Here is a 25449-nt window from a genome sequence, read left to right on the forward strand (position 1 = left end):
GTGCACCAGCACGTGTGTGCGTTTTGGGGGGCAGGGGGAGGAGATTCCCTGGGCTTTTAAAAAGAGCTATTGACAATTTGTGAGGTTGGAACAGGAGGCACTGGTGCAAACGGCCCAGGGCGTCTTCTCTGAGCTGTGCTGCAGGACCCGCGGAGAAGAGGAGAAGGGTGAGGAGCAATAGGTAGGAGGAGGACACTCAGGGATCACCCCAACCCTCTCCCTCCCATGTGGCTCAAAGCGAGGTTGTGTGGCTATACCATCGCTGCCTGGGGGTGCAGGCACCCAGGGGACAGGGATACACCTCTTGTGTGTTCGTGCATCTATCCCTGGCTATTTCCTCACCTCCAGCCCTGTCGCTTCAGGCTCCCAGTGCTGGGGGCTATGGGGCAGCTTCTCCTGCTTCTTAGCAATAAGGAGGCTGCACCCTGAAAGCAGATTCCCCCCTAAATCTCCATTTCCTCAAGCTATGCAGGCTGGCAGCTCCAGCCCCGGGTACAAGCCCAGACAGACCCGCGGGGAAAATGACGGCTCTTGTAGCCTGGGCAGCAGCATGGTGCTGGCCTGCAACCTGCTCTTCTTCCCCTCTTCAGTGAGAGGGAAGGTGGGACCAAGCAGAGACCGCACCTAAATTCCACTTCCTCTGCAACCCTCCCTTTCCTCACCTCGCTCCTGGACACAGACACAGGCCAGGACACGAGCCAGGACGCCGGGTCCTGCAGTGGAACTTAGTGCTGCATCGCCCTCCCTTTCCTTTTGTTTTTTCCTCTCCCCCTGTCACTGCCACCCCAGGGGAAGAGGGGGAGTCCATCGCTCGCACGCTCCTCTCGCACTAACCCGCTCCTGATGTCTTTGAGCAATTCTCCAGTGCTCTGACTGAGCCTGTAGGTGTTGGCTTTAAATCATCATCATCTCCTGTGGATTACAGCAGCTGGATGAGAAGATAAAGGCTTTTCTCTCCTCTTGCCTTTCTCATTTCTTCCTTCTCACTTCTTCCCCTGAAGCCAGAGCAGTTCCCAGCCAGCAGGCATGATGCTGATGGGAGCCCTGCGCAGCCTCCTGTTCCTCTGCCTGGTTGAGGAGGGCATCAGCAGAGTCAGAAGATACTACATTGCTGCCGTGGAAACTGCCTGGGACTACATGCACAGCGACCTGCTCTCCGTGCTGCAAGCGCCCGCAGGGTAAAGCTCTTTCTATGGCAATTCCAGATCCCTGCTATAGGTGTTCTCCCACCCTGCATGCACAGCACTGTGAGCTTGGGTCCAGGATGGTGTATGGGGGCAGCCTGGGGAGGGGGGGTCACTGAGCTGTTGGTACAGGTGGGAATGGGTGTTTCTGTGCAGTGGGGAGTCACTAAGTGCAACCCTTAATAATGCACATACGGAATAAACCTGCAGAGAGAGACAAATACTTGCTCTTGCTACTCCTCTGCACTGCTTGATCTTAATGTCATTTGCCTGTAACCCTTTAAAGTCCTTTCCTGGAGCCAAGAGCTGGTTCTCCAGCCTGTGCTTTCCCCACTGCTTGCATCCTGGGAGCCTTGGGGGGATGCAAGGGGAGATGGGGTCTGGTGCCTCCCTGCCTGGGGGTTGCACATGAGGGCTGACTGTGCCCCCTGACATAACTCAGAGCAGCAAAGCTCCCCACTGTGCCCGTCCCTAGTAAACCCCAGCTTCAGTTATTTATATCTCTGTGTATATTACATTGCTGGGCCTGAGGTTTTTCCTTTAGGGAATTAAGATAATTTGTTAGTGTTTGGGCAAAGAATGGTGACAAGAGGGAGGAAAAGCAGCAGTTACATTGCTGAGGCATCAGGAGGGTGCTACCTGGAGACACAGCTGGCTTGGACACACAAGGCTGTGAATGGGCTGTTCTGACCCCAGCCTGGGGACCCACACTGCCTCAGGCAGTGAGGAGCTGTGGTCAGGCCCTGGAAGCCAGGCTCTGGTGACGGCCAGGTCAGCCTGACTCGCTGCTGGAATCACTGTATCAGTTACCTTGGTTACCTCTTTGGCTACCAGCAGAAAGATTGCATCCAGCAAGTTTTACTAGTGCCCCCTCTGCCCCGCTTTTACTAACGTCGCACTTAGATCCATTAATGTACAGTGGAGGCGAGGTCACTCCTGCTGTTAATTCACCCCTGTGGCTTGTCATTTCAGCACTGATTTAATGATGTGCTTGCACGCAGTTTCTGACCCAGGAGTGACTCAGGGACCTGTCTCTGTGCTGGGGACGAGCAGGGCATCACCAGGCACCCTGAGGTCACTTGTTCTCTGGAAAGAGAGCTCTGGCTTTCTCAGAGGGACTCAGTGGCACGCCTGGATGTCAGTGCCCTTCCCCTGGCTCCTGCAGCCTCAGCCCAGTACCCTTACATGGGGAGGGCACAGGAAAACAGCCAGGCTGGGGAGAAGTGATCCAGGGGAGTGTGGCAGCAGAGCTGGGGTCCCTCTGAGCCGTGCACATTCTCCCTTGTGGCGCCGGCATCTCCTGGCAGTCCCAAGGGTGCACATCCAGGCAGGACCTCCAAACCCCCGGTATGTATTCAGTGGTTTCTCTGGCACGGTTGTGGAAAGCCCTGCCGAATGAATGGGCTCAGACACACCAGCCCAGAGCTGCTCACACCTTCCCCGCGATTTCAGTTTCTCTTCCTCCCAAACACAGCCCTGCGGGTAGGGTCAGAGCCGGGACCAGCACATCCTGCGACGGCTCCAGGGATCTCGGCTCTGGCTCGGAGCTGGTGACCACGTAGCAGCAGCCTGTGTTTGAGTGCTCGAGCAGCGCAGGGTGTTTACCTTGGCTGTCTCCTGGCTCTGAGAGATGAACAGATAGTGCTGCTAACAATGCCGATTGAAGGCGCCAGGAACTTACCTCCCTGCCTTGGCTTCAGCTGCTCTTGGAGTAGGAAGTCTATGGGGACCCCAAGTGCAGAGGACTGGCCAGAAGCACTTGAATCAGACGTCTCTGGCTCCTTGTTCCCTGCAAAAGCTGTCAAGCTCTGTTGTGCTAGCTGGGACCCAGCTCTGAGCCCTGGTGTCACCAAGTCTCCTCCCAACCATGTCCCACATGCCAGCAAAATCCCCCTGGCTCCAGAGGATTTCTGCCTTGTTTACCACAGACTCAGCAGGACCAGCTCTTATTATTTTAGGGATGTACTTTCAAAGCTCGGCTTTCTGCAAGTTAGAGATTAAGGAACAGCCCAGTGCCAGCAACCCCGCAGCACTGCCACCACCCAGTGCAGGGTCACCCTGGCGAGCAAAGCTTGGTCCAGACCCTACTGTCATCCAGCCAGGAATGATAACGGCTCCTAAGCAAAGGCAGTGGCCCCACGTCTGCTGGGGGCTTCCTGCCAGCCCAAGTGCAGGGTTATAGCTAGGGTGGGAAAGGCAAGAGGTGGGTGCACGTCCTGCTCTGCCCCCTGGGAGGGTGAAGCTCACTCTCCCTACAGCATCCTCTGGCTGCAGGTGGCTTCCAGCTGGCAGTGTGGGGGCAAGTGTGTGTCACCCCCTCCTAAACTTGAGTCACTTCGTCTCCTTCCTCTTCCTCTTGAGGAGGAGTTACAAAGGGAAACGCTGCTTGAATGAAGGCTTAGTCAGAGAGGGAGAGCAATGCTGCCTGCTCCTTCAGAGGAATGAGAATACCACCTGGCTTTTGCTCCAAACAAAATGATGCTGGAAGTGGTCTGTATGGTTACTGGAAATGGTCTCAGTCCTGGGGCTCATAAGTCAGCCTCTAAAGTCCCTGGAGAAATTAATGGCTTTGTTATCCTAATAAACATGCTGGATTTCTTCTGGAAAATGGATTTGTTAAGCCACTTATGGATAGAAAGTGGCCAGCAGAGATAAGTGGGGTGTGAAGTACACTCAAGGCTCCTTTATCCCCTTGCTGCAAGGAATAGTTTTTAGGGGTTGGCTGTAAATCCCAGTCTGGTCAGAAAAGAAACAAATGTGGGGACATTGCTCAGACTGCAGAGCAAACTGCTGCAACCCTGCTTTGGAGTCCCACACAAGTCTATTTCCTGGGGGGAGCTGGGGAGGATGTTTGAGGTTGTATATGTATATATACAGATATATATATATGATGTGATGCTATGTGATGTGATGTGATGTGTCTGCCACACCTGAAGAGGATGGGGATGAGGGCGCAAGGACAGAGACCTCTATGGTACTGCTATGGCAGCACTCCCAGAGCTCCAGGTCTGTGCCAACAGGGAAGCACAGAGCCAGACAAGGCATGAGGCAGGAGGCTGGCAGCAATACCTGCGGCTGTGCCTCCGAGCGCAGCTGGGTATGATGCTGTACTTCCTGCCCTTGTGTCTGCTTCCATCATGACTAACACCATGACACCAATCACTGCCCTGTTGTCATCGGTGAGCTGAGCAAAACGCTTCCAAACACACCTGGAGATTGTCAGGATACCCAAAGGACACAACAGCGTGAGCAATGCTGGGGCCGGCATGCCAAAGACGGGGAGGGGAGGAAGAGGATGGCTGCTACCCATCCATGGATGGGGCTGTGCAGTCAGCCTTGACTTTTCCTTCCTCCTGCAGCATATCAGGGCACCCAGTCCCACAGCCCCCTCTGCTTGATGTCCCTCCCCGGTACAGGAAGGCTGTGTTTGTGGAGTACCCTGATGCCTCGTTCACGCAGCCCAAGCCCAAGCCAGCATGGATGGGTAAGAAGCACCTGCAGCATGGTGAGCCTTGGCTCTCCGTGACAGTGGCCAAACTCATTGGGTTGGGTGCTGGCAGCTTCTCAGCCAGGAATGGGAAAGTGCTTGGGTAGAGTCCCAGTACAGCAGGGCTGCTGGGGTGGATGCAGGGAGCCTTGCTGGCGCTGTGCTACATGAGGGACAAGTGCTGATTGCGAAGGTGGAAAGCCCAGACCCTTTAGGGCCCATGGCTGGGTGTGAGCTGCCTGACCCCATCAGCCTGACCCTGTTGTCTCCCCCTGTCCAGGTCTCCTGGGCCCCACCATCCGAGCAGAAGTCTATGATGTGGTGGTCATCACGTTTAAGAACCTGGCCTCACGCCCCTACAACCTCCACGCTGTTGGGGTGTCCTACTGGAAGGCATCAGAGGGTGAGTCGGGCAATAGCCAAGGGCTGCAAGCCCTTGAGCATCACCTCCTGCTCTACCACCTCCCTGCCAGGAGGCAGCGTGTCCCTCCGTGATCCTGCTATTTGCATCCCTTCTACAGTGGCAGGCTGTTACAGAGATGGCTTAGACACCATGTATTGCCACCTTCACCTTCAGTCACATCTGGCTGCTCTTTAGGTGCAGGGTACGAGGATGAGACCAGCCAGCCAGAGAAGGAGGGTGACAGGGTGGATCCAGGGAAGACACACACGTATGTCTGGGAGATCCCTCAAAACCAGGGCCCGACGGATGGCGACTCATCGTGTCTGACCCACTCCTACTCCTCCAACACCGACAGTGTGAAGGACATCAACTCTGGTTTGATCGGAGCCCTGCTTGTGTGCCGACCGGGTAAGGACAGCTTGGAATGGGGAGAGGTTGTGTGCAATCGTGGGTTGAAAAGCAGATAAAGATGCCTTCCAGAGGCTACATAAGGCAGTAGAGTCAGTAAGCTGTGGTCAATGACAACACTTTTGGGGTCAATGACAACACTTTTGGGGTCAACAACAGCACTTTTGGGGTTTGGACCATGAAGGGTTCACCCCAGCGAAGGGTTCAAACGCACTTTGGACTTCCCTGCTGGAAAGAAACTGGTTGCTTCTTTCCTTTGCAAGATTTCAGACCACAGATGAAATCTCAAACCTTATTTGTCTTTATAGAATCATTATGGAGACACAAGTGTTTGTCTTTCCTTCACCAAGCTTTGATTGCTCAGGGTCAGCCAGGGTGTTTGTCAAACAGGGTTTCATTGGAAGAAATAGAGGGAAGTTTGTATCAGCAAGGGTTAAGGATCAGGCAGCAGAGGCAGGACACCTGGGGCACTGCCCAGGTCTGCATTGCCTGTGCCTGCTCCCCTTCCTTCGGCAAGCATTGAGGTGATGAAATCCTGACTGTTAATCCTTGCTGGGTGCAAGGCACCAAGAAGTGTACCTGGGGTGGGGTGGTCACCTCTGGTTGAGCCATCTCCAGTAGCTGTAGCTGTCCAGATCCCTCTGCAGTCACTGGAGAGGAATGGGCACGAGTCACCTCCTCCCAGATCACCCTCTGCAGGCTCCAGTGACTCACCAAGAGCAGTTTCTCCACCAAGTCTAGACAAGGAGTGCAGACAATAGTGCTGATGAGGGGGCTGAATAAAATGGGCTCTTCCAGGTGACTAATGGATCCTTAGAGCCTGCAAGGGGGAGGCAGCACAAACTGACCTTTCGATGCCTTCTGGGGGCAGCTGTCTCTCAACCATGGGCTTTTGGGGACTGCGAGGCTGGAAACAGCGCTGTGCCAGCCATGAGATGTGGTAAAAACAAAGCACAGCCTGGCCTTGACTTACCACTTCTTGGAGGGCACAAAGGGAATCCCATCAGGAAATGATGCTTTTTGACCTTTAAAGAGATCTATCCTGTGGCATCTTGCAGGGACCCTGGCAAGCAGTGGGAATGAGGACACGCAACAAGAGTTTGTGATGCTCTTTGCAGTGTTTGATGAAGGTAACTACCCTGTTGAGTGCTGTTGGACTCTGAATTCAGCCTGTCCATGGTGCATGCTTTGGCTGTGGTGTGGGCACAACTGAGCTTCCACTCTGCGTCCCAAGCCTTGTACAGACCCCGGAGGCAGTGCGCTCCTAGTGCAGTACTGCCATTCCTTCTGTTCCCCTCTGAGGTGCGAGGGAGCTTGCAGTCTCCCCAGCTCTTCTGGCCTTGTTCCTGTCACACAGGCTACAACGGTGTGGAGTAATGCCCTGTCACATGCGGTAGTCATCACCACATTCATGCAGAGCCATGGCCAGGACTGCTGTGGATTTCCAACAGGCACCACACATCTGACCTCCCTGGAATCTGGCTTTCATCCTGCTTCAGCCCAGTGGGAAGGTTTCCTTTTTCTCTGAAGTACTCTCAAGTGAAAGCTGACTGCAACCTTCTCTCTCCACAGGGAAAAGCTGGTACTTGGAGCCCAGCTCCTTGGCAGCTCCTCAGCCCGTGCCTCACAACAGGACAGAGCTGCACACCATCAATGGCTACATCAATGGCTCACTGCCTGGTGAGTACATCAAGAGGAGGTTGCAGGTGACGGATCTGTTAGGCTGTATTGCCCCAGAGGCACTATCACATCTCAACCTTGATCTGCCTTTCCCCTTTACACTGGGACAGGACCTGTTTCTGGCTGCCTGTGCTGCTAGCAGAGTTTCATCTCTTGCAGCCCTGTGGATGAGGCTGGAGGTAGTGCTGAGGGCAAAGTTCAGCTCTCACTCACCTGGGGCTGAGCACACACCTCTGCAGAAGGTGTAGAAGGGGAATAGAATCATAGAATCATTTAGGTTGGAAAAGACTCTGAAGATCATCGGGTCCAGCCGTTAACTGAACACTGTCAAGTTCACCACCAAACCACATCCCCAGGCACCACATCTACACATCTTTCAAGTATCTCCAGGGATGGTGACTCAACCACTTCCCCGGGCAGCCTGTTCCAGTGCCTCATAACCCTTTCAGTTAAGAAATTGTTTCTAATATCCACCTAAACCTCCCCTGGTGCAGCTTGAGGCCATTTCCTCTGTCCTGTTGCTTGTTACTTGGGAGAAGAGATCAACACCCACCTCACTACAACCTCCTTTCAGGCAGCTGTAGAGAGCGACAAGTTTTCCCCTCAGCCTCCTTTTTCTGCAGGAAAGGCCATTTGTGGTCTCAGTGAAGACAAAAGTTGACGTTTTGTGATGTTTTTCTGGGGGAAGGTGCGGAGCTGCCTGAGTGTGGAGAATCTCCAGGGCAAACTGGGAAACACTGTCAGGAGAGTCATCAGCATCAGCAACGTGCCTGAACCGCACCCTGAAATCTCCCTCCTGGGCCTGGCCATTATCCAGTAAAAGGCAAAATTCCCCCGAATTCCTTGTCCCGGTGGATGATGGAGTTTGGGAGCTGAGTAGCTCCTTGTCAGCTGCTCTGTCTGCACAGTGGGTTTCCCCTCAAGAAGGTATCCACCTTCACCCAGCAACCCCCTGTCTGCAGGACCTAGCCTGAGAGGTGTCTGATGGAGAGGTGGCGATGGAGAGCTGAGGACCTCAGGGTGGAGCCTCCACCCTGTCTCCTTCTGGGCTCTTGGGATCCCTTCCAGTGCCAAAAATAAGTGCTTGACTCTGTATTTGACTTGGTTTGGTTTCAGCTTCCAGGAACTTGTTATTTACGTCCCTGCCAGGTTGCAGAGCCCTTCAGCACACACTGATTTCTCCTTAGGAATGTATTTTTACAGTCCTCTCCCATTTCCAAAGCACACGAAGCTCTTCAAGTCTCTCCAAGAGAAGGAATTTCCTCCAGCATTCAAGTAACCCCAGTGACCTCTCTCTGCCCTTTTTGGGGTATTTCAACTGCTGCTGAGGAGCCGTGCCCCAGATCCAGTATTTTAGTATCAGGCTTGCCAGGGTTGTGATGGGACAAATGATTCCCCTTTCCAGTTCCACTATTTATAGAATCATCCACCTCTTTTGCCACTGCATCCTGCTGTGAGCTCCCATAGCACACCTCCCAAAGCTCTTGCCAAAGTCAATCCACTCTGTACATCTAGCCCTATGTCAGGGGGATAATGTGACTGTTTTACTGACAGTACATGTATGACTTTTCCAGCTTGAAGCTATCACCTTGCAAGGCAGGTGACTCTACTCAGCACATGTCAGACTCTGAGTGGGGACAAGGGATGGACACAGTGCTGACCCTTAGGTACTTTCCTTCTCTCCTGGCAGGTCTCACACTGTGCCTTAAGAAGCAGGTCAATTGGCACGTCATCGGGTTGGGCACTGGGGCAGAAGTTCACTCCATCTTCCTGGAAGCCCACACATTCCTGGTGAGAAGCCACCGTCTCAGCAGCCTGGAAATCTCCCCTGCCACCTATCTCACAGCCCAGATCATGCCAGGAACTGCTGGCTGGTTTCGGATGTTCTGCCAGATACCATCCCATCAGCAAGGTAACCTTATTCCGCAAGAGCATGGGGAAAAAGAAGTGCAGGGAATGGCCTGGGCTCAGGGGTTTATGCAGTGCTGCAGCTCCACGGCCCCTCCTGTTGCATAGTGTTACATCCACATGCAGTGTAGCCCGTGATGAGCATGGCATAGGCTGATGTGTGTGATGGCCTGTTTGATGGGACAGCAGGGGAGAGGACATCTCTCAAGCAGAGCCTGGGGGAGCGCACGGCTGTGCTGGCATGTCAGTGTGACCCTTTCTGCCTGGCTTGTCTGCACCCAGCTGGCATGGAGGCCTTTGTGAAGGTGGAGGAGTGTCTGGAGGAGCGCCTGGTGAAGATGGGGAAGCTGTCAGATGAGCCAGAGGACATGGATTACCCTGAAGATGAAGAAGCTTATCATGTGATCCAAGTGCGCTCTTCTGCCAAAGATAAGCCCATGACCTGGACTCACTACATCGCGGCTGAGGAAATGGACTGGGACTATGCCCCTGTGAAGCCAGTGTCCCTGGACAGGTAAGAGTGGGCATGTGTGCCCGTGAGGCTGCTCTTAAGTCAGCCCTGCCAGCTCTTCCGCTTTCCCACAGGAATTTGTTTCCCTTCTGCCCAACCTGGACAGTTTGGCCCTTCCTTATTAATGCTAACAGTGCGGATGCAGGACAAGGATGGGCTTGGCTAGGGCATGGGAAGGCAGGACCGGGCTTTGCCCCATTTTACTCAGGGTCCTGCAGAATCATTTGCCTCCAGGGCATTTATCTCTCTGCCACCCAGACCTCTGGCATCAACCCCTTCTGACCAGGCAGCAATGCCTGGAGACCCTTTGGGCTGGTCTCGCTCCTGGGAAGGAGCTGGGATGACCAAGAAAAGGCACATGTCTATTGCCTGATGCTCACGCACTGGGAGTGTTCCCTGACACAGGACAACCTGCCATGCTTTCAGCTCTCACAGTCACCACTTCCCTCCAAAACAGGGCATTCTCAGCCCCAGGCTGCTACCGTGCAACCCAGCTGAAGCTTTCTCCGTTAAAGAAGCACTGAGTCACTTGCAATTATATTCCCCATGATGCATATTGTGATTGCAGTGATTGGCGTCCCCGCTTTGCACTGGTAGTCCCCAGACAGCTGTGTAGGCCCTTGGATGATGGAAGGTGTTACTTTGGTTCGGACAGCGTCCCACATGTGTCTGTTTGCTCTTTCTCTGCCTTGCCTGCAGAAACATGACAAGCCTGTTCCTGGAGGCTGGTCCTCATCGGATAGGTTCGAGGTATAAGAAAGTGATGTTTGTGGAGTACGAGGATGCAACCTTCAAGAAGCGCAAGGTGTCAGATCAACTGGACAAGGGAATTCTGGGGCCCGTCATTAAAGGGGAGGTTGGAGATCAGTTTAAGGTAAGAGGGAGATTGCTTTCAACAAAGAAGAAATGGAAGGGGAAACTTCAGTGCTTGATGCTGTTCCTCCTAATAGCACTTGGTTTGGACTAAGGTCTGACATAAGTCCTTGAGGTGCTCTGTCACCTTGAGGTGCTCCGTCATGTTTGGTAATGTCCAAAGTTCACCAGAAAAGCAGATGTGACTGCAGGTTAAAGGTAAAATACTCTTGGTGAGATCAGCAGAGATGCACAGGGTATGGCCCAGTCCCTTTGATCTGACTGCACTGCAGACATCGTAGGAATTGTGCGAATCAACCCATGGCGCATGGCCTCCATCACCTTCCCCCGAGGCAGGAGTGTCCTCTCATCGTCTGCCCTTCTCCATCTGCGTGCTCTTACCATACAGTACTGGGGACTGTCGCTTGTGTCTCCCCAGGTGCCTCTACTGACCCCTCGCCTTGTTTGGTGCTAGGAGGAAGGGGATGATTTCCAGGAGCTTCACATTGCTGCTCCTGCCTGGGGTTCCTTGTGCAGTTGTGGGCGTGAGGGTGAAGGCAGTGCCCGTGGCAAACCCCCGCAGAGCTATTTAGAGAAGTAAATGAAGGGTTTCAAGCAGTGAAGTGGGGGTCACTTTGAAGCTGTTGGCTGTTGCACATACTTGGTGTGTTTGTCCTCTGAAGCCTCCTGGGTTAACAGACCTCTTCTGTCTCATATGCAAAATGAGACTAATGACTTTCCTTCTAATAAATCTGATATTTACCTGCCTTCCCTGAGATGGGCACCTCCTGGAAAGATGGACAGTGTAGGCCGGTAGATAGAGAGTTATTTCTTCTATCCTCACTCCCCGTCTGTGGTCCCAGACATGTCTGGTTTCCTCCCAGCTGGACACTGGCAGGTATCTGATCCCAGAGCACTGCTGCCCAATGTTTCCCCGGAGGAATCAGAGGGCTCACACTGTTCAGAAACCACTGAACATTCCTGCCGCCTGTCCTCATTACAGATCGTGTTCAGGAACCTGGCAAGCCGACCATACAACATCTACCCTCACGGCCTCACCAGCGTCAAGCCGTACCATGCCACGAAGTCTTCTCAAGGTAAGGCAGACCACAGGAACCTGGGACATCACTTGGCCACTGCCATTCTCCTGGGCCAGTAGAGCTTCTTGCAGCCTGTGGGAAGACTGGCTGTCCAACCCACCCGTCCAGGCACCTGAGCCCTGCAATCCCGGAGGTGATGATGATTCCTGGTCTGTGTCGCCTTTGGTGCCATGTAATCCCCTCTAAGATAGGTTTGGATGGTGGCTGGAAGAAGGGGCATTCTCAGTCAGGGAGCTGGGACCGTGTTGTTCCATCCATCCCGGAGGCCTCCACTTTCTGAGGAGGCAGGAACCGCGCTGGTGGTTGCCAGCTTGCTTACAGTCCTCATCCCATGGGCTCACCCTTGCTTTGCTGCAAAGTGGGGGGTTCATTACGATTCACACTCTCCCTCTCACAGCTTCGAGGAGGTTTCTTTTCGTCTGAGGCTGGGCAAATTTTCCAGTTTGCAGGAGTTTCAAGGGCTTTCACAAAGGCATATGCCTCTTCATGTTCACCTGGTCCCTTTGTTCTGATCAGCTCTCCATGCATGTGCATGCTAGCAAGCGCACCATCCCGGGATGGGCATCGGTTTGGGTAGTTTTCTATGCAACCTGTATGGTCAGGAAACCTCCTTTCTGAGTTCTTTATAAAAGCAGGATCAGCCCTTGCAGGAGCAACCCAGACCTAACTGACCTGCCCTTGGGCTGTGTGTTGCCAGATAAGGATGTGAAGGACATTCCTATCCCCCCTGGGCAGTCATTTACCTACAGCTGGAAAGTCACCACTGAGGATGGGCCAACACAGGCAGATCCTCGCTGCCTCACCCGTTTCTACTACAGCTCCATTGACCCAGTGCGAGACACGGCCTCGGGTCTCATTGGGCCTCTCCTGATCTGCTTTAAGAAGTCCATGGATCAGAGGGGAAATCAGGTGGGTCAGTTGCTGCTTCAACTGCCAGGCTGAGAGGCTGGAATAACTGCAGTGGGTGAAATCATAGATGCATCATACAATGGTTTGGGTTGGAAGATCATCTAGTTCCAACCCCCCTGCCATTGGTAGGGATGTTTCCCACTAGACCAGGTTGCTCAAGGTCCTGTCCAACCTGGCCTTGAACAAGCTTGGGTTTGGGTAGAACCAAATTTGTCTGTCCTGTTCTCTCCAACCCGCCCATCAGCCCCAATGCCCCTGCCTTCTCCATCCTCCCTTGCATGCTCCCTTCTCTCCAAACTTTGGTTCTGTCTCCTGTGAAATAGCAGTAAACTGTTCCCCATGCACCCAGGCTAAGACCTGGCAGCTACACTGGGCCCTGGGGCACTCTGATCAGACCAGGAGGAGCTTCTTCCCTCTCTGCCTTCCAGATAATGTCAGACAGGACAAGGTTGGTGCTGTTTTCAGTCTTCGATGAGAACCGCAGCTGGTACCTGGAGGAGAACATCAGGAGGTTCTGCACTGACGCAGCCCACGTGGATACCCAGGACCCTCAGTTTTATGCCTCCAACGTGATGCACAGTGAGTGCTCAGCCAGGAGCCTCCTGAAGGCACATGTTCCCTCGGGAACAAACAGGGAGCATGTGCCAGCCATGGGGTAATCAGGTCCTGACCAAATGTTTCACCTCTGCTCTCTTCCAGCTATTAATGGCTTTGTGTTTGACAACCTCGAACTGCAGCTCTGCCTGCATGAAGTTGTGTACTGGTATGTCCTGAGTGTTGGCGCCCAAGCAGATTTCCTCTCTATCTTCTTCTCTGGAAACACATTCAAGCGCAACATGGTCTTTGAGGATGTGCTTACCCTTTTCCCATTTTCTGGAGAAACAGTCTTCATGAGCTTGGAAAAGCCAGGTTAGTAAAATGGGCTATTCTATAAATCATGGGCTTGGCATCACAGCAGAGATACATGAGCACCTCCAGCCACTTCTGGTGCCCAATTGCGTTTTGGCAGCCCTGAGAGCAAAGGGATGCACAACCTGCTGGAACAGCAAAGTGAGAGGCAGTGATTAAATCCTTCTAAAGCTTAAATTAAATAAATTAAATTACCATGTTTCACTTCATTAATGGGGTGTGTTAAGGTCACACGTGCTGATAAGCCAGTAAGCTGGCTGCAGTAACATAAGTACAGTGGACCTTGGATCTGCACCCTTGGCTCCAAGCTTGGAGGTCAAGGGGAGCAACAGTGCTGTCACTGCTTTGGGTTCAGGCACTGGTCACAGCATCCCGTTTATCTCCACACGTTTGCAAGGACAGAAGTTGCAGCCATGGGGAAATCCTAGAGGGATTTGCTTCAGAGTTCAGGGTTCTTTCCCCCAACTCCCCATTTTCCCCTTAGCTCTTGCAGAAGCGGTGCCATTAACCATCTCCTCACAGAGGAAACACAGGATTTACCACATGGCTGCAAACACTGCTATGATGGTCACAAGCACTGCTCCCTGAGCCAAGCTCACAGGGTTCCTACGTACCCCAGGGAGCTGTCCACATCCCAGCCGAACAGTGCATCCATTTGGGCTCTGCTTTCCGCCTGCTGATCGGGAGCAGCCCAGCCGCTCAGGCAGCAGCCGGTGACAGCTCTCTGCAGTGTCAGAGCCTGGTTATTACACACTCCTCTCCCACTCCTGGCACCTGGGGAAGAGGCACTTGCTGCCGAGAGCAAACGCGTTGGCCGGGGATGTCAGTGAGCGTGAGGCAGCCTTTTCATTTCTCCTCCTTGAGTGGGAGAGCTGTGACAATGGTGTGTAGGGGAGAGGTGTGTTTGACAGCACCAGCCTGTCTTTGGAGATGAATTATGGTGATTACGCTGCGGCTGCTGCTGGAGGCTTTGTGGGTTCTCAGTGTGTTAACTGGTCTCATCAAGTCTACCCTCAGGGCCCTGCTGATGGTGCTTGTCAGGCTCTGATGTTGCCAGCAACCCTGATGTCCTGTGAGCCCGGCTGTAAGGTGCTCTAGGGATTATGAAAACAAGAAATCACTGCCACAGACTGGAGGCTGCCTGTAAATACAGGATGCACTAGCAAGGGGGCCGCATGGGGAAGGCATCTCTTCTGGTTTCCCACTGTGGTGGGCTGATGAGTCCTCTTCTGCCCTCTTGAGACAGGTGTCTGGATGCTGGGGTGCCTGAATCCTGACTACAGAGACCGAGGGATGCGTGCCAAGTTCACAGTCTTGCAGTGCCAGCAGGAACAATACCCTGATGGGGAAGATTATGTGGATTATGAGGAGGAGGATGCCTATGCCTTTGACTTCCAACCCAGGGGCTTCTCTAAAAGAAAGAGATGGCGCAGGCCGTGTGTGAATGGGCAACCGAATATCAGCTCTTCCAGAAACGAGACTGAGAAGCCAAGGTTGTGCTTGACAGAACCCAGCCATGGGGCCCTCCTGAGCAATGATAGGATTTCTGATCCCACTCCCAATGGCACATCAACACTTTCAGGAACAGTCCCACACCCATCTGGTGTTTCTATGTCTTCTCTGTCAGAGACAAACTACGAGCCGGTGTCCTACGAATCCTTTCTGGAAGGTGACAAAGGGTTGTCAGAAATGATCAGCCAGGAGGAAGGGTTTGGAGCTCATTCACCTGGAGAACACTTGGTGAGTGCCAGCGGAAGGGTCCATGGTGCTGTGAGCCTAGAAGGTCAGCAACGGCTCCACCAAACCGTGCCAGCTCCAGAAGATGCTCTGGCAGGAAAGAAGGTGACAAACATCCCTGAGAAGCAGGAGCCAGTGGCAAGGACAATGATGCAGCCTGGTGGTACCTTAGAGATCCTGGAAGCAGAGCCTCAGAAGACAACTACTCATGCAACAAGTTTGTGGGATTCAATTGCTTCTGGTGCTGACAAAGCTGTTCTTCAAGAGAACAGGAGCTCATTCCATGAGAATGACCTGGAGCACAATGTGGGACTCCAAGACCCATCTTCACAGGATGCTGAGGACAGGTTACTAACAGGGACTAATAAAATATCCTCGAATCTAGATGAGCCAAAGGAGACAATCGATGCAGAACCAGCTTTAAGTAGTGATCATAACTCTTCTTCCACACTGGACAGTCCTTCTGCACCTTCAGACGAGACAGAGAACAACAGGACTTCTCATGCTGCGGTTCACAGTGACACCAGGGAAAGCAATTATTCATCAAACGAGCTAGATGCCAGGCTAGAAGAAAGACCTCACAAAGTGGTTTCACAAGGCTTTCATGAGTCTTTCAAAGGGGGAAATTATTCTTTCACGGACCCGGGACCCAGCAAACCTGTGCAAGAACAAACCTTCATGGAGGAGGATAACTTCTTGCCTGCAAAAAGTGGCCCAGAACAAGGAGCCAGGGAACTTGCCAAAGGCACAAACCATCTAGAAACCAGTTTTGCACAAACCAATGATCTCGAGCCTTCCAGCTACATAATGACAGAAGAGAGGGATGAATTAGTCTTGGAGGCAGTGTTTCAGGATGCCACAGCCACTAAGGAATTGCCAGAGGTGGACAGTCCTGCCCTGTCTGAGCTGAGCACCGTGGCCAATGGCACGAGGCAGTTCCCAAATGGTTTCTTAAGCAGCCCTGAGCAGTTTCTGCAACACAGAGCTCCAGCCCCAAGTGTGAGTGGCCCTGCGTGGCGGCCCCGGCAGGTCAGGTCACTGCAGAGCAGAGCAGGGCAGGATGTGGCCAGCCAGCCCCCTGAGACGGGAGTGAATAGCAAAGCGTGTGGACCTCATTCCCCTTTTAGCAGCGCTTGCTTCAGAAAGGAGTCCCTGCCACCAAGTGACACTTTGCCTGAGGTGATGGTGGCCCAGCAAAGCCTGGACACCAAACCAAACATGGTTGAGGGGAGACCACAGCCAGGCAAGGATGCTCCACTGGCTCTGCAAGGAGATGGCACTGATGGGGCGCATCCCGAGGGGAGGCTGAGCACAGCTGGCCATGTTCAGAGCAGCAGTGAGGGGGCCCAGCGCAGCGGGCGCTCCTTCCCTACGTGGGGAGCAGGGGGGAGCAGGGCAGCAATGGCAGCGAGCAGCTCCGAAGCTGCAGACCTGGCCTCAAACTGGGATCTGGTGACCCTGGGGGCAGCGGGACGCGCTGAGAGCTTGGGGAGCCCAGCTGTGGCTGAGCTCCATCCGGGCAGAGGTGCTGTCTGGGGGGGTCCTGGGAGTGAGCAAGCCCAGGGGAGAAGCCAGATGGAGGAGGAGACCAATTCTGTGGAGCAGCCGGGTCAGTTCAGTTCTCAGCTCCAGCAGCGCCAGGCCAATGCCACGGAGGACTATGTGCCTGAAAGCACAGATGGGGAAAGCCCAGGAGAAATCCCTATGAAACCAGCCTCCAAAGAGAACTATTCCCTGTCTTCAAGCAGCCCTGCTCACAACCATAGCAATACCACAGATCCAACCAAATACGTGCAAGCCGGTCCGGATGGGTGGCAGGAGCTTGGTGGGGAAGGTGTCCTCAGAGAAACCAGGAAGAGAGAGGGACAGGGGCTAGGAGAGCTCAGGGAGGATGGAAAAAGCAACAGCACAACTGGGAAGAGCAGCCAAGGCCCAGGTCATAGGGAGAGACTGGCTCTGAACAACGGGACCCATTCCAGCCCCTCGAGGGCAAAGGCTGACAAGCTGGAGTATGATGAGTACGGTGACACAGAGCAGAGCATGGAGGATTTTGACATCTATGAGGAAGAGGAGCACGACCCGCGCTCCTTCCAGGGGGAGGTACGGCAATACTTCATTGCGGCAGTGGAGGTGATGTGGGAATACAGGAACCAGAGACCCCAGCACTTCCTGAAAGCCATGTAAGTGTGACTGTCCCCCGTGTATTCCTCCTGCACTGTGTGGCATGGTGTTGGCATGTCCTGGAAGGCAGGATCACAGGTCTATGTACAACCCAGCCGAGCAGCCTAAGGGAAGGATGTTCCCAGCACCTTCCCTCCTCCTGGGGAGTTTTGTGACCCCACCAACCTTGAGCTTCCTTGCAAGGGGGTCAGGGATGCTGTAGGCTCTGCTCTGCTGCTTTAACTGCCCTCACCCCCACAGGGACCCTCGGAGTGGCAGGAGGAAGCCCTTCCAGCAGTACCGCAAGGTGGTTTTCCGAGAGTACATGGATGATTCCTTCACGCAGCCTGTGCTGCGGGGAGAGCTGGACGAGCACTTGGGCATCCTCGGCCCATACATCAGGGCAGAAGTCGAAGATGTCATCATGGTGAGCTGAAAGTTCCCATCTCCTACAAAGCCTGAAATCCTGCCATTGCTGGCTCCGCTCAGAGTGACCTCAGTGACTGGCAGGAATATCAGAGTGTTCGGATGCAAAGCCCGGGGCCTGAAACAGAGCCAACCCCTGTAACAGCACAGCCTGAGCAGCTCCTGGGCTCCATGAGGAGCCTTTTAGGTAAAGGGATTGTAAAAAGGGCAATGAGCTAAACAGGATTCAGCACAGCTTCTTTGGGTGCTCTAGGTGAGGGCAGGCTTGGGCTTTCTTTACCTCAGTCACCTAAGGAAGAGGTGAAAGGCTGTTCACCAGGCTCATAGGCCTGGAGAAGTTGCCTGATTTCCACTGGAATCTTCGCCAGAATGCATTCATCACCTCTGGGCTCCAGAGACTGTAGTGTAGCTGCTGTTGCTCCCATTGAGCGGAGAGAGGGCCTCATCCTGCTGACATGACCAGGATGTGCTTTCCACTGGGGTCCCACTGCAGAGCCACAGCTTGTGGATCAGCAGGGGTTGGCCACTGCATGGGGACCAGCTGGAGGTCTGGGTAACAGGGACACGTCTGCCTCCTTCCCACCTGCTGGCTGCATCCAACCCCAGGGTCCAGGGCACTCTCAGTGCTGCACCTTTGCTTTCCCTTCCCTCCGGTACAGGTCACGTTCAAGAACCTGGCCTCGCGGCCCTTCTCCTTCCACTCCACGCTGCAAGCCTATGAGGAGATGCAGGATGCAACGCAGGGTGGAGAGGTGGTGCAGCCTGGCAAGGTTCGGAAGTACACCTGGAAAGTCCTGCCCCAGATGGCACCCACCACTCAGGAATTCGACTGCAAGGCTTGGGCTTACTTCTCCAACGTGGACCTGGTAGGTGGGAGCCTGCTCCATGGGGCACCCCAGGAAGGCGAGATGGGCAGCATGCACGCGTTCTGGGTGTGAGGTCAAGGATCTTCCTATGGTGCTGTGCTGAAAGCTGTGGCTGTGCACATTCTCAGGTGTCTGACAGTGACGAATGCATGTTGCTGTTTCTCCTCTTCCCTTTTCTTAACCGGGTTTTCCCCCTCTTTCCCTGGTTGTACCAGACTTGTGAGACTTGTAGGGAACCAGCGTTCTGCAGTCCCCTACCGTCTGCCCAATCTAGCTGAATTTGACCTATGGGTCCAATGTTAGTGGGGTAAAGACTGTTGGAGAGTTGAACAGACAGACACCACTTCTCTTGACAGTACATGCAAACACTTCCAGCACCCCTCTGTTAGCCTGGGGCAGAGTGGGGATCCCCCAGTGAGCCCCGCATGTCCTTCCCACCCTGCATGGACCAAGCCCTGTGCAGGAGTAGGAGCCAGGCCAGGCATGCAGACAGGGGCCACCACTTCCCTCCCTGCTGTTCTGTTCGCGGGTGTCAGAGCATCCTTCCCCTCTGAGGCAAACCCTTTTCTCCCGGCTCGCCGGCAGGAGAAGGACCTGCACTCGGGGCTCATTGGGCCACTGATCATCTGCCGCCGTGGGGTGCTGAGCTTCGTTTTCAGGCGGCAGCTGGCTGTGCAGGAGTTCTCCCTGCTCTTCACCATCTTTGACGAGACCAAAAGCTGGTACTTCTTGGAGAACATGGAGAGGAACTGCCGCCCTCCCTGCTACATCCAGCAGGACAACCCTGGCTTTAAGAGGAACCATTCTTTCCATGGTGAGGACGCTTGCCCTTGCTCTTCCCATCCCACGGTCTATATTGGGATGGAAACCCCCTGAAGCCTCGAGCTGCTCCTGACCACTGCCTTTCCCAGCCATCAACGGCTATGTGAGCGACACACTGCCCGGGCTGGTGATGGCTCAGCAGCAACGGGTCCGATGGCACCTCCTGAACATGGGCAGCACTGAGGATATCCACTCCATTCACTTCCATGGGCAGCTGTTCAGCGTCAGGACTAGCCAGGAGTATCGCATGGGAGTCTACAACCTGTATCCTGGTGAGAGGCAGTGCGGGCACTATGCACGCTCCTGCTGCTGTGGCTTTATGTCCATGCCTGTTAGGAAGTGCCAAGCCTGTGGGGGAGCAGCAAAGAGGGGGAATGGATCTGAAATCGGTGTTTGAATAGCACTTGGCACTGTGGTATCCCATTACAGCCAGTAACAACCCTCTGCTCTGCTCTCCATTCCTGACCAGGTGTCTTCGGGACAGTGGAGATGTGGCCTTCACATGCCGGGATCTGGCGAGTAGAGTGCAAAGTGGGAGAGCACCAGCAAGCCGGGATGAGTGCTCTCTTCCTTGTGTACAACCTGAGTGAGTGATCCTCTTTGTGCCAGCATGGCTTTGAGCTCTCTGCCCCAGGTCTTTCAGCATTTCCCCTGGGGTGACCCAAGTGGGGTCTTCTGGCTTTTCACTCCTAAAGGAAGTCGTTACTTCAGCCCTGGTCACCCTGCACAGCACAGGGTTAGGGACGCAGCTGGGGTGAAGGCTGGGAAAGCAGCTCCCTTTGCCTGCAAGTCTGCGCTCCCAGAGCTCTCATTTTCCACAATTGAGGGTCCCTGGACCTCCTATACAATGCATTTACCCAACAACTGCATGCACACGCTGGTGCCTGCTCACGCTGTTGGGGAAGTACAGTGCCCACCTGCCTAACCACATGGCAGGAGGTAAACTGAGGCACGAAGTGATGGCAGGAGGCAGCGAGCAGCACTGCCTGACTGCTCTCATAGAAACAGCCCAAAGAGCAACTGCAAAATCCATAGGGAACCTCTGACTCCACCCCAAAGCAACACATTTCTACCTCGCCATAAGTGAGCACTGGGGGAAGTGGTTTGCAAGAGTAGCATTTTATCACTCCCTGGCAGTGTTCAAGGCCAGGTTGGACACAGGGGCTTGGAGCAACCTGCCCTGGTGGAAGGTGTCCCTGCCCATGGCAGGAGGCATGGAACTACATGATCTTTAAGGTCGCTTCCAACCCAAACCATCCTATGATTCTATGATATGCGCTCACACCGTGAAAGCTTCTCTCCTCTTCCTAAAGGAGCATTAAAAATAGCCAGAAAATGTTTCCATAAGTTAAAAATGTGCTCAAGATTTCACACTCGCATTTTCCCCAGAAGCATTTGCCATGCAGCAGGCAGGCCAAGATGTGACAAGTCACTAACAATAATGGTCATGATAACAGACAAACAGCCCTGTGCTCACAGACCAGAAGAGAGACAGCAGTGTCAGGCAGGCTCTCCTTTACTGATGTGGTATTTGTTTCTAAAAGATGCTGCCTAGCAACAAAAAAGCCCAGGAGCAAGACGTGGGTGTAAGGAAGAGACACTGGTCAGCACTGCTGGGAGATTGAGACACAGGAGTGAGAGGTCAGGGACTCGGGCAGGAATGTGGCCGATGCTCTTTGCTGCTGACATCAGGGTCGAGAGCAAGAACTTCCAGCACCCTTAACATTCAGGGATGGATGTGGATGCATCTGAAACACTGTTTAGTGTGAGACAAAGAAGCCTGGGGGCTCATGGGGTTTGAGACAGCCTCCCTGAGCCCGGAGGCTGCTGCCAGCCCAGGCTTTTCCTTCAAAAGCCTGTTATCTAATCAGCTGTCCCTGTGTTTTGCCCTCCTTCTCCCTGTGTGGCTGCAGACTGCCAAAACGCCCTCGGCCTGGCCTCGGGCCACATCGCAGACTCCCAGATCACAGCATCGGGGCAGTATGGTGAGTACCGGTTGTTGCAGGTGAGGCTGGGGCAGCTTCAGCCAAAACAACGCATTTGCTTGCCTGCCCAAGGCTCTGTTGCACCAGTCCCTGGCAGAGTCCTTCCTCCATCCATGCCCATGTCAGCATCCCAGCTGAGACATGGAGGTGCCTTCCCACATGTCTGGCCCATCACACCAGTGCTCTGCCACCCTGTATGTGGCTACTAAAGCCTAGGGTGATCCTCCAGCCCCATCCCACAGATGTCCTTGCCACTGCCTCGGGCTGGTCAGCATCAGGGGCCAGCAGCACCCTCATATCTGCACGCTTTCCTTGCAGGGCAGTGGGCTCCTTACCTGGCCAGGCTGGATAACACCGGCTCCATCAATGCTTGGAGCACAGACCGCAGCAACGCCTGGATCCAGGTAAGAGGGGCCCTGCTGCTGGGGGCACCGCTGAGGGCATTCCAACAGCGTGTTTGTGGCTGATGATCCATCCTCAGTGCAGCAGAGGAATCTTGATGGTCCAGCTACAGCATCCGATTGTGCAACAATCCCTCAAAGACAGCGAGAACAGCTCACCTCTCCAAACAGCTCTCCCCTGCCCTCTCCCAGCTGCTGCCTGACTTGTGTCCTTCTGAACAACTGTATTAAATAGTTTTGTAACCTGTGCTCATTTATGTCATGAGGAAATGAGTTCCACAGGTTTACAGTGCGTTGCCTGAACGTGGTGGCTCGGGTTTTCCATCAGAAGTGAGTCCTTGACTTTCGTTCGCAGGTGGACCTTTTGCGTCTCATGATTATTCATGGCATAAAAACCCAAGGAGCCCGGCAGAAGTTCTCGAGCCTTTACATCTCCCAGTTTGTTGTCTTCTACAGCTTTGATGGGCAAAGGTGGAAGAAATACAAGGGCAATACCACCAGCAGCCAGATGGTAAGATGAACAGGTCTTGAGGAGAGTGTTGTCCCAGAATGGGGTCTTTGGGGGTGATGAGGGACAGGGAGCTCTGTACACAAGGCAGAGACCTTAAGCATTCACTGCCAGGATGACGGAATCACAGATCACAGATCTGCAAGGGACTTGCTCTCCATGTCCTTCTGTCTCATGTTAAATTGACCAAACTCTTTCTGTCCACAGTCCCAGGTGGCTGTAAGATCCACCCCTTCACGTTGTGTTGCATGTTACTTAGAGCTTGACATAAGATTTTTCCTGAATATCTGTTTTTTTACCTCCAACGACAAATCTGGCTTTCTAAAACCATTGTGCAGGCGCAGATGACTTGGGGGATCTCTACTCATTAGAAAGAGCCACAACTTAAATATGCAGAAGCTGATCATGCCAGCAGGAGAAGGAAAAAGCCTCCATCACAAACACCAGCAGTGGCCAAAACTGTTCCCAGGTTCTTTTTCTCCCCTCTGCTTGGTGAAATTATAAAGAGAGGTTCATTTGGAGAAACCTCCTCCTGTTTCTCAGTGGTTCACCCTGATCTGCCCATTCACACTTCTTTGGTCTGAGTCACATCTCAGATCATTTCCCTGGGCTGACGCTCTTTTGTAAGGATGGTGATAAGATACAGCAGTGCCAGACAGAAATGTTACTGTGCCCACTAATCCCTGCTCTCTTTCCACTGGTGCAACAATCCTTTTTTCTCCCCTTTCCTGCAGCTGTTCTTTGCAAACGTGGATGCAACTGGAGTGAAAGAAAATCGCTTCAACCCTCCGATCATAGCCCGGTACATCCGCATTAACCCCACTCACTACAGCATCCGGACCACAATGCGCATGGAGCTCATTGGCTGTGATCTGAACAGTATGTGCTACCTCCAAAACCCAAGCACCAAAGGAGGGGTCTGATCCAGCAGGGTGCCAAGCACCACCTCCACACATTTCAGGACTCCCCAGGCAGTTGTGGAGAGGGAAGGAGAAGGCTGGAAATGGCATTGAGATGTTGGGAAAACAAAGGTGGAACATCTCATTATGGTCTTAGAAATAGCACTAGCAGAGGGAGAGTGTGGGGCCAGGTCTCACCACCACCACCTTTGCTTCAACAACCAAAAACCTCCAGCAGCAGCTAAGCTGATATCTGAGGAGCTGCTGCCTCAGTCTGGGGGAGCAGGGATCAAGCAGAGACAGATGCTATCGGCTTTTCCTCTGCATTCAGGGTAGCTGAAGCAGTGAGCAGTCAGAAGGCATCTCCATGATGGGTCTCTTCCCACCTCTGAGAAGCATCACTTCTCTCTTCCAGGCTGCTCCATGCCCCTAGGGATGGAGGACAGAGGGATCCCTGACCAGCGCATCTCCGCATCCTCCTACAGCACCAACATCTTCTCCAGCTGGTCACCCTCCCGGGCCCGCCTGAACATGCAGGGGAGGACCAACGCATGGAGGCCAAAGGTAGCCCATGCAAGGTGATCCCCAGGCAGGTATCTGGGGCACGGGCAGGCAGGCTGGGTGCTTGCAACCTCTCCTAGCCAGGGCTGTGTGGGGAGCATGTGCAGCCACATGCACCGTGCAGGCACACAGGCGGGAGAGCCACCTCACTGATTTAGCACCCAGCATCTCCACATGCCTGGTAGGGCAGGTGAATGGGGCTTTCCCATTGCTGCTGAAGGGCTGAAGGCAGTCCTGTCCTTCCCCAGAGCGACAGCCCCAGTGAGTGGTTGCAAGTGGACTTTGAAGTAACCAAGAAGGTGACTGCAATCATAACCCAAGGTGCCAAAGCTGTCTTCACCAACATGTTCGTGACGGAGTTTGCTGTCTCCACCAGCCAGAATGGTGTGCACTGGACCCCAGTCCTGCAGGGTGTCAAGGAGAAGGTAGGCAGAGCTGCCCCATGGCCAAAGGCAGCCTGTGCCCCCCCCCCAGGGCAAACATGCTTACAGGAGCTTTGCAACAGCAGTGATCTAGGCTGTGCTTTTCCCTCCTTTAAAGTATTCCCAACGCTTGTCTGCATTGTGTCCTCAAGTCATGAGCTCACTGTTCCAGCGCAGGAGAGCGCACCCCTGATTTCTCTCTCCTCTCCAGATTTTCCAGGCAAACCAAGACCACACCAGCACAGTGATGAACACCCTGGAGCCCCCGCTCTTTGCTCGCTATGTGAGAATACACCCGCGCCAGTGGCACAACCACATTGCCCTGCGGATAGAGTTCCTCGGCTGCGATACTCAGCAGGAGTACTGATGGCTGCAGGACCAGGCATGGGCAGTGCCAGCCCCAGGACCCACATCCAACCAGACACTGGACTCTCACCAGGGCCTGAGCCAGCCCTCCGGGGCTCTGGCCATCCCTGCTGCTGGAGAAGAGAAGGCCTGCAGAGCTGTCACAGAGGCTGGCTTGTTATCAGCATCTTCCTGGCCCTTATCTACCAGATGCCACGTAGGCAGACGTAATGCTGAAGAGTTAAACAGTAATTTTCCAGTGTAAAGCTGAAGAATTAAACAGTAATTTTCCAGTATCTCTCTGCACTTGCTCCCCTGCTCCAGCCTTGGAGTCTCCAAGGGCCCAGTCAGCATCACCAGCAGCAAGTAATTAATTAGCCCCAGAGCTTCTCAGCTTTGTTTTGCACAAGCACCCACTGCCCAGGCACAGTCCTACACGAAGAAGCAGCAAAGATAAAGGCTGGGGGAGGAAGCTCCAGGGTCCATTCCACAATCAGTGGGGATCAGTGGCTCCAGGGAGGCAGCATTTGCTCAACCTGACTCAATACTGGGCTTTGGCTCTCCATGTCCCTTCATCTCCTTCCCAAATGCTCATGCTGCCGTGGCTTCTTAAGCAAGAGTCAGGTATTCTCTGCTCCTACCTGTAAGAGATGCAGCGTGGGGCAGCTCTGAGGAGAGCTCTGCTGGAAGCACCAGGGGATGGTTGTGGTAGGGACCAGGGAGATGAGCTGCAGATCAGCCCAATGGTGTGAGCTGTCCTGGAACCCACACCCAGCAGAGGTCAGAAGCTGGTGTCTCAAATAAAGCAGCGCTGAAAACGCCTCATGCGATTGTTGGGCTCCACATTGCTGCCCAAGGAGCCTTTGCTGTGGCCATGGAAGTGATTACATTACAGCCCCAGCAGCAGATGCAATCACCCTTTAGCTTGATTGCATCCTGACAATAACCAGGCACAGGTAAATGCTG

The 25449-nt window shown here is 53.8% G+C and overlaps 1 protein-coding gene across 6 annotated transcripts; it reads left to right on the top strand.

The window, feature by feature from the left end:
• The first annotated feature begins 81 nt into the window (after positions 1–81).
• F8 (coagulation factor VIII) lies at positions 82–24779 on the top strand. 6 transcript variants are annotated; one of them, XM_065689100.1, is made up of 27 exons: positions 83–181; positions 1006–1178; positions 4544–4668; positions 4952–5074; positions 5270–5482; positions 6541–6612; positions 7055–7162; positions 8853–9074; positions 9353–9584; positions 10281–10455; positions 11437–11530; positions 12231–12442; positions 12871–13021; positions 13142–13351; positions 14598–17268; positions 17510–17675; positions 18334–18540; positions 19126–19354; positions 19452–19634; positions 19832–19948; positions 21276–21347; positions 21666–21751; positions 22104–22259; positions 22991–23135; positions 23571–23719; positions 23965–24141; positions 24350–24779. In XM_065689100.1, exons 2-27 carry the CDS (start codon positions 1027–1029, stop codon positions 24503–24505), a joined length of 6603 nt encoding a protein of 2200 aa, XP_065545172.1. In that variant the 5' UTR covers positions 83–181; positions 1006–1026; the 3' UTR covers positions 24506–24779. The 6 variants fall into 6 exon arrangements, with proteins under 6 accessions (XP_065545175.1, XP_065545172.1, XP_065545171.1 ...); XM_065689099.1 differs by having other exon boundaries at positions 85–167; positions 1002–1178; XM_065689105.1 differs by having other exon boundaries at positions 98–181; positions 1002–1178.
• Positions 24780–25449: the final 670 nt, after the last annotated feature.

This window comes from Lathamus discolor, chromosome 9 (genome assembly GCF_037157495.1).
Source record: "Lathamus discolor isolate bLatDis1 chromosome 9, bLatDis1.hap1, whole genome shotgun sequence".
Classification (NCBI taxonomy): domain Eukaryota; kingdom Metazoa; phylum Chordata; class Aves; order Psittaciformes; family Psittacidae; genus Lathamus; species Lathamus discolor.